The sequence below is a fragment of the Polyergus mexicanus genome, unplaced genomic scaffold (assembly GCF_030449975.1).
Source record: "Polyergus mexicanus isolate NDT 795.1 unplaced genomic scaffold, iyPolMexi1.0 SCAF_4, whole genome shotgun sequence".
NCBI lineage: Eukaryota > Metazoa > Arthropoda > Insecta > Hymenoptera > Formicidae > Polyergus > Polyergus mexicanus.
In genome coordinates, this window is record NW_027223324.1 from 8,771,199 (window position 1) to 8,787,787 (window position 16,589).

At 33.8% G+C, this 16,589-nt stretch overlaps 3 protein-coding genes across 5 annotated transcripts; 2 read left to right on the forward strand and 1 right to left on the reverse strand.

The window, feature by feature from the left end:
* Positions 1-132: 132 nt before the first annotated feature.
* Positions 133-5,513, forward strand: LOC138932209 (uncharacterized). 3 transcript variants are annotated; one of them, XM_070293806.1, is made up of 10 exons: positions 133-985; positions 1,639-1,920; positions 2,005-2,205; positions 2,291-2,845; positions 2,936-3,111; positions 3,189-3,267; positions 3,330-3,653; positions 3,744-4,246; positions 4,323-4,555; positions 4,691-5,513. In XM_070293806.1, exons 2-10 carry the CDS (start codon positions 1,714-1,716, stop codon positions 4,954-4,956), a joined length of 2,544 nt encoding a protein of 847 aa, XP_070149907.1. In that variant the 5' UTR covers positions 133-985; positions 1,639-1,713; the 3' UTR covers positions 4,957-5,513. The 3 variants fall into 3 exon arrangements, with proteins under 3 accessions (XP_070149907.1, XP_070149906.1, XP_070149908.1); XM_070293805.1 differs by having other exon boundaries at positions 133-968; XM_070293807.1 differs by having other exon boundaries at positions 133-884.
* Positions 5,478-9,632, reverse strand: LOC138932210 (cytochrome P450 6k1-like). Its single transcript, XM_070293808.1, has 6 exons — positions 9,496-9,632; positions 8,202-8,917; positions 7,473-7,697; positions 6,996-7,273; positions 6,705-6,885; positions 5,478-6,628 (listed from the first exon to the last, which is right to left on the reverse strand). The coding sequence occupies exons 2-6, from the start codon at positions 8,842-8,844 to the stop codon at positions 6,447-6,449; spliced, it is 1,509 nt and encodes a 502-aa protein (XP_070149909.1). The 5' UTR covers positions 8,845-8,917; positions 9,496-9,632; the 3' UTR covers positions 5,478-6,446.
* A 1,147-nt stretch (positions 9,633-10,779) lies between these two features.
* On the forward strand, positions 10,780-16,518 carry LOC138932750 (RNA exonuclease 1 homolog). The gene is made up of 9 exons (XM_070294880.1): positions 10,780-11,141; positions 11,627-13,323; positions 13,658-14,021; positions 14,107-14,270; positions 14,370-14,834; positions 15,022-15,319; positions 15,415-15,577; positions 15,685-15,944; positions 16,043-16,518. Exons 1-9 carry the CDS (start codon positions 11,042-11,044, stop codon positions 16,126-16,128), a joined length of 3,597 nt encoding a protein of 1,198 aa, XP_070150981.1. The 5' UTR covers positions 10,780-11,041; the 3' UTR covers positions 16,129-16,518.
* The last annotated feature ends 71 nt before the right edge of the window (positions 16,519-16,589 follow it).

Consider the following 16,589-nt stretch of genomic DNA (forward strand, 5'->3'; position numbering starts at 1 on the left):
TAATGGCCAGGCATACAAAATATAAATACAATAATTCTATATATATTTTCGTAACTATACATTATTAACAATAAATTTTCGTTTGCTGATAAATATTTTATTTTCATTGAAAATTATATATGTGCATGCACATACATTCTAAAACGATTATTATAAAAATCCCGAACTCGTGTTAGCGCTCGTATATCGAGGCGGGAAGAAGAATAATCGGAAAAAAATCTTTGATGGAGGAGCGCGTTTGGGCCGCCTAAGGTGAGGTTTGCTCTCGCGTTCCTCACCGGCGGCGCCAGGTGTTTATGGTATATACGAGCAAGCGAGTAAACAGATACATGGGAGAAGAAGAAGGAATGAAAGAACGTACGGCGTGCGCGTAAAATAGCCGCATTGAATTGCGCTGTATCAACAGGTAGATCGGCGGGTCGGTATGCGTGGGACGACGTCGTACGCGTGACTTCTCTCATAGCGTTCGGATTCGCGAAAGATGCAATGCGCGAATGAACGTCGCGACGAAACGACACGACGACGAAGACGAAGACGACGACGGCGACGAGGAGTTTTATTAAAGAACGGCGAATCAGCGGCCGATCAACGTCAGGAGAGAACGGTGCTCCGAGTGGAAACGCGTGTTCTCTTAAACGTGTTGTTTCATAGCTGACGCGCACGGGCGGATTCCGCGCATACCAACGCCACTGATCCAGCTTTCCCGCGAGCGGCGCAGCGTCCGGATCGGGAGAGTGATTTTTGTGATCGTCGCTCTCGTCAATGACACGCGCGGAATGCGCTGAGCGAGCGTGCGATTCCACGCTGCGCTATATGCGCCGACATTGTTGCGCGTTTATCTCTGTACCACTGGCTTTTAAAAAATCGTTTAAACGCGTCCTCATGTAAGTGAAACGCAAGTGCAGTGAATTTTGAATGCGGCGCAGGACAAATGCGGATCGCGGATCTCATGACGTCGCGAGAACGACGTTAGTTTGATCCTGCAGTACATATACATAATGGATATTTAAATTCGCTTGTAACACTGAACATTGTTGCCCATTTACAATCCTTTTTTAGAAATTCTCTATTGATAATTTCTATTATTGTTCTAATAATAAAAAAAGTAGCACAATTCTTATATTTGTATATATATATATATATATATATATATATATATATATATATATATATTATATATATATTTAAATTATATAAAATTATATGATATGTATATATTAATTTTTAATTAATTAGATATGTTCAACTGAAACATAGACTGTGTGAGGATATGGAACAATTATCTTTAGTCCATGTTACAGTTGAATATATCATATAGTAATTAAAAAGTGTACAATATATAATCTACTTTATAAAATTTTAAGAAAGAAATAGTGAAAATGAAAAGATAATATATTAAAATGTAAACCTATTTATAATTTAATTTTTTCTTATTGCTGAAATCAATATTTTTTCCTTGAAAAAACCAACTTTGTGAACATATAAAGATTTAAAAAGTTTTGTTTTTTCTTTTATTATTATTTTTCTTGGCTATTTTATGTTATGAATTAATATTCTTAGTAATAATGTTTTATAGAAAAATGCCTCTTGTGCGTATGTTGCATAATTTAATATATATATAATTATTTATTTTTACAGAGAGGAGAGATTATGGATTGATGAAAATAAAATAAAATATTGCTAAATATTCCAAATGGGTAATAAAAGCCCATTATGGCCCAGTGTCATCAATCACAACATCAGCATGATTTTTTGCCCCTATGTGATGTACTCTTTAATATCATTTCATTAGCATCTTATTTCTGCGATGTTGTCTTTGATTTTGCAATGGTATATGCTCTTGCCCATCAAGTAGTAGCATCACCTGTATTGTTTCCACTAAGTATCACATTTATAGCTACTTCTCTGTTGATTTCTCAAGTTAGTATCTGAACGAATAAAAAATGGATTTTACACTACCTTTGTACTTATTTTTTTATTATTATCTTTATATTATTTTTACAGATTGTTAGTTTGCGATGGTACCTTTGGGGAACTAGAGGTAAATTAACAAATAACAATGCATCAAATGATTACCGTTCAGTAAATAAGATTGGCAAATGGACTATAGGCTGTGTTTTATTACTCCATTCCACTCAAATCGGTGTACTATGGAGATATTTCAAGCTATTTATACCAGTCAATTTAACTCATGTGAAGCACGAGGTACATGTGTATTTTCAAGAAGAATCTCAGATTTGAAAAAGAAAATTTGTCAATTTCTTATCTTATATGAGTTTTATCGTCTTAGGTGCGGGAGTTGTGTGTATTAAGGCTGATACACGCATTCTGTGAGGCTGCTCCAATGCTACTTCTACAGCTATATGTCTTGTTTGGCCCTACCGGCGATGGTGAAACAGAAGTCGGGAAATCAAAAGAAAGCGAAAGCAAGGATGACAATAAATTAGCGAAGCTAACGTTAGTATCGGCGGGGCTTTCCTTGTGGAGTGTGTGTTGGGCAGTGGCCAGTTTTAGCAAGGGCGCTGCGCGTCTACGTAATTTAGAACGTTTAGTGCTAACATGGTTGGGAGTACTGGCGCAATTATTCTGGCGTTTGGGAACAGTGAGCGCTCGTGTTGGGATACTAGTCACGTATGCTTCGCTGTACGGAGGACAAGGACTATTGATTGTAATGGCATTGCACTGGTTAACAATGTTGACGTGGTTACTGCTCACACCGGACGGATTATTCCACGGTGGCGAGCGTCTTCCCCTTCTTAGAAAGACTTTCCTCGCTTCTCTCCTCGCCTTTGTATATATATTTGCATATGTTAATCTACACGAGACGAATCATCGTCAAAAAATGGTTAGTTAAACATGTAGACAGATGAAAGCAATTTTACACAAACAAGTCTATATTATGTTAATATTATCTTAACATCGTGTTTTTTTACAGGTGATATTTTATACTGTAATGTTCTTGGAAAATAGTTTACTCATTGGTGTATGGATGGTCGGTGTTAATCGCGCTGATCTTTTAACTCGTCAGCATCATCTACAACCAGTTACTCTAGTACTTATTCTTCTAGCTTTATTTTCAGGTGGGATGTTTTTCATGGGTCTTTATTACAGGTAAATGCAATATTTGGACTATTTTACTATATTAATATTGATGTTTTTTTATCGTATTTTCATTGTTTTTGTGGTAGATTTTTTCATGTGAGAAGGTTGAGGTATGAATCCGGTGGAAGAATGACTGGTTCGAATCTCACTACATTATCCAATCAGGTATAATGCAAGATAAATTTCTTTTTTTGGGAAAGATTATTATTTAATTTTTAAATTTTTAGGACAATGTGGAAGAGAAACAAATAGATTATAATGAAGAGAAAAAAGTCAACATCAATATCAGCATGAGAAAAGTAAAATTAAGTAATGGCGGCATACCAGGCGTCTTCAACTGCCGCTTCGCGAATTCAACAGCTGTGAATCCGAATCGTAAGAAGAAGAAACCGACCACTTTTGTACCGCCACCGCCGCCGCAATCGCAAACAGGCACGGTAATGAATTCCATGACGACGGTGACAGATCCGAAACAGTGGCTCAACATGGGTAATGGATCGCGACAATTAATTCCGTTCTGGAGAAAACCTATGTGCTCTAACATCATACAGGTACACAGACAGATACTTATGATTAATTCGATTCGCTAATCGTATTTATTACAATGTGACTATTACAATGCAATTGATCTCTTAATACAGAACAATGGTTCCAATGAACGCAAAGATGAGACTAATATGGCACTCGGTGGTTCATTAAATGTCACGTTAATACGGGAAAAGTTGAAGGAGAAAAAGCAACAGCAGTTACGAGAATTGCGAGCCATACAAGAGGAAATCAAAGAAGGTAAATTGTTTCCACCTCCGTCCGCTTCTACATCCTCCTTCTCATCTTCTCCTTCCGCGTCTAATCAGCAACCACCACCGAACACGAAATTGCATACCTCTCCGAGCTCTCCATTATTCACGTCTCCACCATCATTTTCTGAGCAAAATGGTACATTGTCATCTTGGCCACCCGTGAAAATGCACTGCCTGTTACCCCCACCACCTTCTTCCTCATACTATCCTAATCCGCATTCCTCGAATTCGTGGAGAGCAATCCCTCAACGAGAGCGAGCAGACACACCAGAGATATTACTAGCGCCGCGATGTCTTTCGCACCACTATTCTCATTGGTCTCCATCTGGACATCTTAGTCACAGGTAATGAAAAATCTGTCAAATGCGTTGAACGTACATATTTGAATGTATCGATTGATTAATTCATTTATTTCGTAAGATTACACGCAAATCAAAACTGTGCCGAAGAAAGTCCCAAGTGCGAGGGTGAAGGAGAGGTGGAAATTAGCGATATGGAGGGTAGCCAAATTTCATTACCTAGAAGCTACACACTTCCTCGCGAATTTAAATATAATCATCCTAACAGTGTCGCGAAAGAACGAGAGCGTCGTTCGGGAAATAATAAATTGCCACCTTCGCGTTTTTATTTACCGTCTACTAATAGTTCTGACGGTAAATATACTTTTCATTTAATGTAGTTATATTGCTATATATGACATCAGATAGAAATATGAAGTATTTACAATTTAGATTAATTAATTGTGAATTACACATTAATTTTATTAACACTAATAATGATACTTCCAGGTGATGTAGATAGTGCTGATAACGAAGATGAGACAGATTCGGAGGCGCAAATTCAAACAAAGGCCAATCACGTTCGTAATCAGAACAAAATCTTGCAAAGGTGTCACATGTATGAAAACAATGAGAATAATGACGTTGCTGATCCTAGTCTGGAGTGCGACACGTCCAACGTTACGTCCAACAATTGTTATTCAAGTAATTCTCATAGCGTCTTTCGACCGAATCAATTGCTTAGAACACGAGTGAAACATGAAACAAAACTTTAAGTTATGTTGTAATGTATAATTGTAAATTTTATCATGACATGTGCATTCAATGATCGCAGATAAAAAACAATCTCTTATATTAAATATTAGCAGTATAAAACTGTTGATTTTATGAAATGACGATATATTTAGTTGTACAATATATGTAATGATACACACAAACACACCATACACATATAAGATACATACACAAGAATATATTTAAAGAGATTTCTTTCGCGCATGGGAATATTAATGTGCACTATAATACAATTTAATTTAAGTTGTTTTATCGTAATGTTTTGCATATATATAAAATTGTGCAAATGCGGAATCACGATATAAATCTAGTATCTTTAAATATATTTTAGGAAAGAATAAATAGTGAACGCATGAATAATAAGTGCTTTATTTTTAAAATTATCATATGTATGACGGATTTTTTATATAAAGTATAAAGTTACCTGAATATATTAGAAATCATACTCTCTTTATTCATACATACAAAAAGACAATAAATTAGTAATATCAAATTTAAGATGTTATGCTATTTAAAGAGATATATTTATATTTTGTACATTTACATTTATAAATACAATCTTCTCTATAGTAATTTTTTATATTATTTTCTGTATCTTCTCTGCAATATAATTCTTTGTAATATATGTAATATTTTGTATAATAAAAGTCAGAAATAAAGTATAATAATATGAGACACTTGTGCGAATAAGCATACCTATCTATTATATCTATTTGCCCTTCTTCTACATCTACATTATAAGCAAAACCATAATTTAAAAAGACGGAATAAATTAACATTATTAAAATATTATTTCAATAAATGTTATTCGGCTGGGGAAGAGGGTAATATTCTTCGCAAATAAAAGGAGGACGGTCTTCAACCGCGACTTATATATTTCATAATCGAGAAGTAAAATAGTTCTTTTCAGATATTTCCGAGATTCAGAAATAGCGCTTTCAAAACATTAAAAAAAAATTATTGAAAAAAATGCTCTCTCTTTTAAATTGAGTAATAAAACTAAAAAAATTGTTATTCTTGCGGATAATATACATATATATTTTAGTAGTGTAAATATATAGGAAAGAGAAAGAGAGAGAGCAAACATGTTAAGTGCGGTTGCTGCCAAAACACTTGTTATTTTATACAATGTTCGATCGTACATATAATGTTGTTCAATCACGATACTAACTGTGTTGATCAAAATTTGCAATGGAGATCCATACGCCGCAGTATATGAGAAAATAATTATTCAGTTCAGTGATGAGAGAACATATATGTTATACAAGTTATGTGAAAGTCAATTTTATTTAACGCGCAATAAATTTCATAGTTTTATTATTGTTTAATTAATTTTTTGCAGTCAATATTTTATAGCCTTTTAAAACGTTTTTAATTTAATTATGAATATTATATATTTAATGGTATTTCAATATATTATGTCAAATAATAGTAAAATGTTTGATTGAAAGCGCATTCGGACTATTCTATTCTATTCACGCGCATTGTAACGTTTTTTAAATTGTACATAGAGACCGTCAGCTGCATAAGTGAATACGTGAATGGCATCATTACCATTTAAGTTAAGTTTTTTATCTGTTGCACAGTGAAGAGTGTAATTCGAAAGAATGGTGATTAACGCCACTTTTATAATTAACAGAGCCAATCTCTGTCCTGATAATATAAAAGATGAAGATTACTACATATATCTTTTCAATATTTCTTAATCTAATAATTTTTTGCAACTGACCTATACACGATCGGGGTCCGATGCCGAATACCAAAGATTCATAAAACTTTTTGTCCTTTATCTCTGTTCTCGATGGAATGAAATCATGCGGATTGGAAAAATATTTAGGATCTTGATTCGTTGCATTTATAGAAACGTAGATCGAGTTATCCTTTTCGATAATTAACCCAGTGCCTGGTAACTATAAAAATGAGAATACTATGATAATTAAGAAACATATAACATACATACTTACGTACACACGCATACACCAATGATTTGTTTAATTATTTATAAAAATGTATTTGTTACCTCGTAATCTCTTATAGCTATTCTATCAACTATGGGTAGAGGAGGATGTAATCTCAGCGATTCATTTATGACGGAATCCAAAAAAGACATTTCATTAATTAAATTCACAGTCAATTTTTTGTTCGACACATGCATCTGTATCTCGTTATATAAAGTGGCTTGATGTTCTGGATGACACGCTAAATGATACAGAGCGAATGCGATTATATTCGAAACTGCTTCAAATCCAGCAATGTAGAAACTGGACAGCTGCGCTACTAAATTGTCGGCTTCAAACTCTATAAGAGATATCATTGAATTATAATAATAATTGTAAAAAATCTCCTATTCTCTCTCTCTTCCCCTTTATTTTTCTTTTAATACATACATAGAGAATGGTATTGAATTTTATAGTATTAATATTATTGTATTGTATATTAGATAAGTTCCATGTTAATTGTTAATGTTCGAATTATCTTATAAAAAAATGATCCTTACTGTAAATGGGATCCTGTTTTCCATTCTTGAGCGCCAACATGGAATCTATCAAATCTCCTCTCTTATATCCCATTTTTTCTCTGGTGTTGATAGAATCCCAGAAAATTTCGCGAAAATATTTCGCAGGTTCCTTAATAAATGGTTCAGTTAGAGAATACCATTTGGGAATGAAGAAGATGATAATAAACATTATGGCACGCTTAATGCCTTGGAAGATTTTTATACCTGTGTAACGCGCGCATCGATGTGTATAGTGTAATTTATATAATCTTACATGTACAATAAAAAAGTGCATAACTTATAAATAATATAACATATTTTTAGATGGCACAATTTTTTACATTGTATAGATTATAAAGAAGCTCTCTATCATATTAATAATTAATTCTGATGAAATAATTAAATATGTTAATCTTATATAAATGCCTATAAATTAATATTAGAACGAGCTTGAAGAATTCAGATGAATTTAATCTTTTTTTTTTAAGAATAAAAGGGAACGCAAAATTCTAAAATGCTTAAAAAATTTCTGAATTTTTTTCAATATCTTTTACATATCCTTTGCGCTTGTATGATATTTGGATGCTATCTATGTCTTTTTATCACGATAATAAAATAATTAACTTTTTCATAGAAAAAACAAACAATAACTTCTCACAAAAATTTGTTAATTGTTTCCAATCTTTAATTAGCTTCGCCGCAACAGATATAAATAGCGTCACATCTCACCATTTTTCCAGAAAGCGTTCATCTTTTCGTCAAATGAATTCGTACTGATACCAAATGCTATAGAGGCAATAACATCGCTCACGTAACGACTACTGAAATCCTTCATCTCGCAATTATTCTGGCTAGACTTGTTTGTCGATAAATTGTCGATGAATTTCAACATAGGTTTTCCACATTCCTCTATCAGTGGTAACATATTTTTCAACTTTTGCCCGGTCAAGAACGGAGTCAATTTGTTTCTTAGATATCTCCATCTAGGCTGCTTGATAGACAGAATACTGTCGAGGCCAATCGAATCCCTTTGATTATTTGAACCAAAGCGTCGATTTGGAAAGATCTCAAAATTAGTAATCATCACCTGTTTAATTAGGTCGTGATCTCGCAAGAGCAGCATAGGCTTGTGAAAGATGTAAAAACCGATGTAAGGATCGTCCAGATCAGCACTGTTGTAGATTTCACGTATTACTTCACCTGGCGGTTTTTTGAGGAAAAGGCAATCCTTGAAATTGCCAAAGAGCAGATGTGTTGTTGGAGGACTTTTGACACCACGTCTGCTCCAGTAAGATAGTTTGTATTTGGCATATACATAAAAGAGACTGAGGAATATTATTAGCGCCGATGTGCAGTAGATCAAGTAGCTCATATTGATCGAATCACGTCACGGTATTCGTCGATCTATGTATTTTTGTCTTCTTTTGCACAATTTAAAGTTTGATCTGTTGAGAAAGAATGATTTATTTTCTATTATATGCTTTATAATTGGATAATTAAAATAGACAACAGATTTTACAATAATTTATCAAGAAATATGGTTAGTTGAATTTAAAATAGAAAATAGTCAATATTCAATAATTCATCAAGATATACGATCGCATCTTATGCAAGATAACAGATATCAAATTATCTACAGGGTATCTCTAAAGTCTGATCTCATCTCTAGATTTCGGACACGGTTTTAAATATGGAAAAATGTTTCAGACAAAAGTTGTATGGTTTCGAGGGGACATAAGGTGGTGTCATTAATTTGACCTTGAAATAGTTGCGTGAAGGTCACCTTCAATTTTTTAACGGAACTGCTTAATTTTTTATTGCATATTCTTGTAGCTTATCCCGAGAGCTTTTCAAAACACTATAATAAAGTATTTTTTTATTAAGTACTTTTTGAATTATTTTATATTTTAATCTGACATATTGTGATATAAAAATTTGTTGTGCCTCTAGCCGCTAAGGAAGAGGTTTTTAGGGATTTGTACGCCCAAAGGATTAGAATCCACGCTCGTAATAAGATACTCACGGATATTAGGTAGAAATTAGTATATTTTGCAAGGTTTAGTATACTTTCACTTATTCGCGATTGTATTAATGGTCGGGCGCGATACGTACGATACGTTCGATACTATGCAATAATATTACTGAGCGAGCGAGAGCGATGTTTATCAGCTAGCTAGCGTCGATGTATCTTGCACTTATTATGTATCTGAATTAATTAGATCGTTGAATAAGAGCCTGGTGTCCCTGATCAGAGCGTCCCTGTCTCGTGCTCCGCTTGTCAGTCTGTCTCGTCAGTTCTCGCTTCTGAGAACTTGACCATGACTTCCTTCTCTTTGTAGTCACGTCTCTTTAATTTATTTTATTTATCTTTTATTCTTTATTCTTTCTTAATTCCTTTTCCTTGGGCTCTTTCCCTGATTTTCATGCTTTGCTTTAGTTAGCTCTTTTCTAATCTTTTCTCTACTTTGCTTGCTTTGCTTTGTCGGGTTACGACAAATTAAAATATCTCGCAAAATATTTAGTTTTCGATAATCTTACTGTAATACTTTTGTGTTCAAAATAATGAGACAGTTTCAATTAGTACAAAAAAATAATTGTTTTTAAGAAAAAGTATGTAATTATTTATATAATGTATTTTTTAAAATAATTATTTGTTTGTTTTTTTACACTAATTAATTTGTCTCATTATTCTGTACATAAAAGTATTACGGTAAGATTACTGAAAACTAAATATTTTATAAGATATTTTAATTTTTATATCAAAATATATCAAATTAAAATATAAAATAACTCAAAACTACTTACTTAATAAAAAATACTTTATTATAGTGTTTTAAAAAGCTCTCGAGATAAGCTACAAGAATATGCAATAAAAAGTAGGCAGTTCCATTTAAAAAAATTGAAGTGATCTTCACGCAACTATTCAAGATCAAATTAATGACACCACCTTATGTCCCCCTCGAAACCATACAACTTTTGTCTGAAACATTTTTCCATATTTAAAGTCGTTTTCGAGATCCAGAGGTGGGAACAGACTTTGGAGATACCCTGTATGTGTATATATATATATATATATAATTTAATTAATATCATTAAAATAAAAATATGTATATCAACAAATAAAAATTGTAAATATATAAAAATCAAATAACGAGTGCAATGCGCCTAAACGCGCCCTATCAAATGTACCGCTCGTTTATGCCGATGCATCGTTTAGAGTTTAGAGGGGCGCACGTGTAGCTCATTGATGCGTGCTGTTGCGCGTTGCGCGATGATGATGGTGTCGCATTTGCGACTTGCGTCCCGTACGGCAGCGTAACGTAACCTGTTATGTTTAGACTTGAGCGAAATTGCCGGATTTTTTCATTCGCCACATCGATCTCTTCTTCTGGCGCGTGACGCAATTGACGAGTATGTTATGTTTAGAATCGTTGTCATCGCACGACGATTCGACTAGCATGCAATAATCTCGTAAACGCGGCGTACGTTAATAACGCGAGGGCAACGACAACACACGCATCGGTCGCGAGGAATGGCCTCTCCGAAGCGTGGAGTGCGATGAACCAGTTATGTTGCCTTCCACCGGTTATTTCAAAACGATAAATTGCCCGTTTTATGACACCGGATCGTGCGATCGACCCTATTGTCATTTCAAACATACTAGGCGAGGTAAGAGCGTGTGATCTCTGGATTCTCTTCGGTGTACGCGACGTAATTTAAGTTACCTAATCTCTATAAAACATATATTCCGTAAGTCGATTTTTGTCTCAATTGAAAGAAATTATTGTACGTTGAAGACTATGTAATTGTTATTATTGAGACGATATCTCGGTTGGGATGATCCTTTGTCCAATTTTCTTTGTCCACAGTATCAACGAAGATTGAAACACTGACATTCTCTGCACGATATACCATGTCATGTGTTAACAAAGATTTATAAAATATCTTTATTTATCCAATATCATATTTTTACATTTAATTATAGATTATTTTATATATTTGAAAGTCAAATTCATAATGTATTCGTGGATTTAAAATCTGATTCGAAATAATGAAAATTTGTTAAATATGCAAAACATTATAGATTTTTTCAACATTTTGAAAAATTATATATAAATTGTAGATAAGTAAAAGCTAATGTATAATTTACACAGAAGATGCAGGCAGTGGCACAGCAGGAATGGCTGGAGTGGTGGAGACCCAGGCACTGGGGCAAGCGCAGGAGGACAAATCTGTCGATGTTATGGCCTCAAATCCTGATATGCTACAACATTTAGTGACAGAGGCTGTAAAAAAAGTACTTGCAGATCAGGAAGTTACAGATACGGAGAAAGTTTCGCAAAACATTGTCTCTCAAGTAGTGGAAGGACTCAAGCCAACCTTGGGCTCTGGTTCTGCTACCCCTATGCGCAATGCATCAGATATAGTAGGAAAGCATATTACAATTCCCACGCCCATTACAAAGCCAATTGCATGTGTTTACAATCCAACACCGATAGCGGAATTGAAGAAACGGCACATACCTGTAGTTTCGTATATGCCAACCAGGGAGAGTAGAGTGGCTGTGAAACGTAAATTTTCGCCGGAAAGGGTTAAACCATGGCTAAACATCATACAGGAATCCAGCAGCTCTCAATCGTCTGAAGTTACATATAAACCTACTGCAATAGTCAATTCAATTGAACAAGATATTGTACAGAGTTACATACCGACAGTCAAATCAGATTCATCATCATCAAACTCGTACGATGACAGTAACTCGAATGATTATCAGTCTAAATTTAAAGAAGTATATTATCCGAAATCTAAAAAAAGACGGGAGGAGTATGTTCCTAAAAATGTCAAGGCGCCATTAAAAACAGTTCAGCAATTAAACCATGCTACTTTGGATCAATTTGAACCAGAATTTGATATGATAGATGAAATTCTTACTGCCGATCACACTACTTCTAACGCGTTAGAACAAGCCAAAACATCGGCTAGCGAGGATTCTCAAGATTACTTTTTGGATATTGAACCTAAATTTTCTGATGATGAATCTATAGAAGACATATCTAACAATGAACATAAGAGCATTAAAAAGGCTGAGCAAATAGAGGATGCGAATGAAAAGGAGAAGGAAAACTTGCAACATGCAAGAACTGATACTGTAGATAAACAAACAAGCAATAAAGATAAAAAAATGCATAATAATCACTATGATGCTAAAACGGGTGATACAAAAAGTAATATAGATAGATCTAAACATAAAGCAAGTGACACAAGTAAATTATCACAGAGACGAGAAGAAAGTACAAAACAGAGTACTGACAAGGAGAAAGAAAGACATAAGAGCCATAGTAAAAGCAACAAAAGGAATAGAAAAGATCATCATAATTCTGAGAGAAAAGACAAAGAAAGATCTCGGCATGAATCAGATTCCAGAGATAGACATCGTCCTTCTTCTAGTAAAGATAAAAACAGGAAAAAAAACAATCGTGATAATAAAGACCCTTCGTGTCAAAATAGAGATCATTCGGATTCGCGGAAATATAGGCATACTTCTCCAAAGACAGATCGAAACAATCATCATAAATCTAGCCGGCATGATAAACATAAATCAAAATCAAATTTATCCAGTTCTGTATCGAATAAACATACATCTAGCAAAAGCGACAGGAAGCATCAATCGGAATCAAGTCGGAGATTAAATGATTCTTCCAGAAAATCTAGCAAATATAAAGAAAATAGTAGTGAAAGGAATTCATTCGGTAGTCCTGCAGACAGTATTCATTCTTTTATGGACGAAGAGATTTTGGAATTATCAGATTCTGATCATGATGTACAAGAAGAATGCCTAAGAATATTTCAGGTAAATTTTTATGTAAAAATATTTATATATTTATATATTTATGATATTTTTTAGAAATGATCTTTCTTTTATAGAATCTATTTAACACATGCAATTTCTTTCTCTCTCTCTCTCTATTCAACACATTTATCTTTTTTTATTTTTTCCGGTATTTTAGATTTGCATTTTATAATTATTTAAAATATATATATGTTACAAATACTTAAAATTTGATTTATTTGATAAAAAATAAAAATTTCTGTATTAATAAAAAAAAATAATTCTGTTTTTTCTTTGTGTATTGGATATGAACTGTTACTTTATATAGTTTATTCATTATTTATTCATTTTTAAGGAATATCAAGCTTCTGATCATCCAAAATTAGTATCAATCAAAAAATCTTTGAAAGAAGAAACCGAAGATATGGAAGAAGTTGGTAAGAAAAGAGTTGCGCATCCTTCAGCGGCTACAAGCGTCACTAGACAGTCTGGTCCTAGTCAGCCACCAAAAAAGCTTATAACACCACAACAGAAAATGTACGAGCGATGGCGTTTGATGAAGAAAGTAGCAACCGGAAAGGCCGCGGAAAAGGCGATAGCTGAAATGAAGACTCAAGTTACATCTATGTCAGCAGTTCAGTCCTCAAGTAATTTACAAAAAGAACATATCGAGTCCGCGTCGTCAACAAACAATAACGATCTGCAATCGAATGTGAATAGTAAGTTGAATAATGTGGCAATTAAATTATGTTTTATTTTTGGACGAATATTTTTTTTATTAACGTTTTTTAATATGTATTGTAGGTCGTGTTAGAATTGCTCATGTTCCGTATGCACAATCTCTTGCAATGGAAAAGAAAAAGGTCACAGTAACAGCAGAAAAGTGCAGGGACCACAAAGAAGTAAATAACAAAACAATAGCGCAAACTACGAAAGGCAGTGTACGCGTCGCTCACATTCCGCAAATAGTAAGTATTAATTAAAAACTATTAAGTATTCCAGTATAACTTAATTGCACATATCCTGTCTCTTTACACTGCATTCATTAAAATTCTATTTGTATACAGGTACCTCAACTGGTACGTCCAGAACCGCTCCAAGTCGCTACGCAGAAATTTCCCTTAAATGTTCGTCAGTATTATATTAATATAATGCACGATATATGCGTGCAAATTTATACGAATAGTGATGATGCAGCGCAACGTGCCATTAAAGAGGAACTCACATGTCACGAAAAATGTAAGGCGCTTGCTGTATACAAAAGTTCGTGTATGCTGGCAGTTCATAGGCTGAGGAAAGAAGTTGATCAGAATAAATCGAATGAAAAATCCGTTGGATTGAACTATGGTATGATATCTCACGAAGCCATGCTTGCTGGCAAATCGAGAGGCTCTTGGAGCATAGTCAAGAGTAAAAAGAGTGTGGTAGATTTTAAAGGACCTGCATTCTACAATATGCTCAAGAAATGGGTCATGTCTGAGGAGCAGCTCAGAGATAATGGGTTTCCACGAAGACATCCGGATGATACAAAGGTAAAGAAAAATCTTAGAGATAATAAAGTATAAATAAAAGAATTAGCGTAATTTATTGGGATTACTAGAATAAAATGATAAGATAAGGAGTAATAAATAAAATCGCGATGTACAATTACAACCTCTTCGATTAAAATGGCATCTTATCTGTAATAAGATATATGTATATATATCTTACATTTTGCAGGGACGAGCAAAGGTATATGTAATAAATGCACGGAACCAAAGTGTTTTATCAAAAGTGCCTAATCAAAGAATATGCAGTCGATGTGGCCAAGCGTATATGGTAAATAAACAGGGCTTTGCTGTACCACAACAAAACTGTATATATCACTGGGGAAGAAAATTTACAATTAAAGGCGAGGGCAAGTACAGTTGTTGCCAACAATACGGATCAGCTACTGGTTGCTGTGATGCAAAAACACATGTGTGGGATTACACAGATTATGAAAATCTTCGCGGTTATGTTAGAACTTTATCAAAAGGTAAAGTATTTTTAGTTTCTTATATTTTTCCTATACATTTAAGTACATCAGTGTATTATATATTAATTTTTGCATTGTATGCATACAAAACAAAGACGTTTCTATGGACGAACAAGGTGTCTATGCACTCGATTGTGAAATGTGTTATACTACATATGGTTTAGAATTGACTAGAGTGACAGTGATTGATGAAGATTGTAACGTAATATATGAAACATTGGTCAAACCACAAAATCCGATAATTGATTATAACACAAGGTAAATGACAATAAGATTAAAATTGATTAGATATATATTTATATATGTTGTTTAAAATATCAGTATTTATGTATGTGTGTTATAACTAATTTTCTATGTTATGGTAGGTTCTCAGGGATTACAGAAGAAGATATGAAGGACGTGACGACGACTATTTTAGATGTACAAGCTACACTTCTCACAATGTTTTCGGACAAAACAGTCCTGGTGGGTCATAGCCTTGAAAGCGATTTTAAAGCTTTGAGACTGCTTCACGATACCGTTGTGGATACCAGCGTTATATTTCCACATAAGAATGGATATCCGCAAAAACGGGCATTGAAAAATCTCTGTTCTGAATATCTCAGAAAAATCATACAAAATGACAGTGAGTTCAATTTTTCATATCTAAAAGAAGAGAGAGTCGCGCTTAAAGATAGAGAATGTATATGATAAAATAATATCTAATAATAATTTCTATTTTAGTCAGTGGTCATGACAGTAAAGAAGATGCCGTCGCTTGTATGGAGTTAATTCGCTGGAAAGTGAAGGAAGCAGCGAAATTACAGTAAACAAGGCTGCGCTTGCAGTTTATTATGAACAAATATCGTGATTGCTGTACGGTTACAGCGCGCCAGCTTGTATTATTATGCATACTTTACTGCCGTATGTGTGTGTGTATCATACTTTCTTATGTATAAATATATATATATATATATATATATATATACACATTCATTGCATCGATTTAAGATTCCTTTTGACACTAAATTCGAGATCGTGTAATTGATAAGATCACACATCTGCAACATCAGTTCTCGTGACATTCGTATGCAAAGAGTCAATAGAGGATTGATGTAAGAGGTTTCGATATATGCATCACGATATTTCGATTAATATTTTTATACTTCGTTATATTATTGCTTATTTATATTTTATAGCATTAAAAACGAGATACGTTACATCTGTTTATTTATTGACCTAACCTTGCAATATAGGTGTATTTCAAGGATCTATAATAAATCAACAGAAT

Bases quoted from the DNA above. Each gene is read 5' to 3' on its own strand.
- LOC138932750 (XM_070294880.1), top strand. From the start codon at position 11,042: ATGTTGCCTTCCACCGGTTATTTCAAAACGATAAATTGCCCGTTTTAT. The intron at 15,320-15,414 runs GTAAAGTATTTT...TACAAAACAAAG, and splicing joins TGTTAGAACTTTATCAAAAG to ACGTTTCTATGGACGAACAA. The intron at 15,578-15,684 runs GTAAATGACAAT...ATGTTATGGTAG, and splicing joins ATAATTGATTATAACACAAG to GTTCTCAGGGATTACAGAAG.
- LOC138932210 (XM_070293808.1), bottom strand. From the start codon at position 8,844: ATGAGCTACTTGATCTACTGCACATCGGCGCTAATAATATTCCTCAGT. The intron at 7,698-8,201 runs GTGAGATGTGAC...CGCGTTACACAG, and splicing joins GAACGCTTTCTGGAAAAATG to GTATAAAAATCTTCCAAGGC. The intron at 6,886-6,995 runs GTAACAAATACA...TCATTTTTATAG, and splicing joins TAGCTATAAGAGATTACGAG to TTACCAGGCACTGGGTTAAT.
- LOC138932209 (XM_070293806.1), top strand. From the start codon at position 1,714: ATGGCCCAGTGTCATCAATCACAACATCAGCATGATTTTTTGCCCCTA. The intron at 2,206-2,290 runs GTACATGTGTAT...TTATCGTCTTAG, and splicing joins TAACTCATGTGAAGCACGAG to GTGCGGGAGTTGTGTGTATT. The intron at 3,112-3,188 runs GTAAATGCAATA...TTTTTGTGGTAG, and splicing joins TTCATGGGTCTTTATTACAG to ATTTTTTCATGTGAGAAGGT.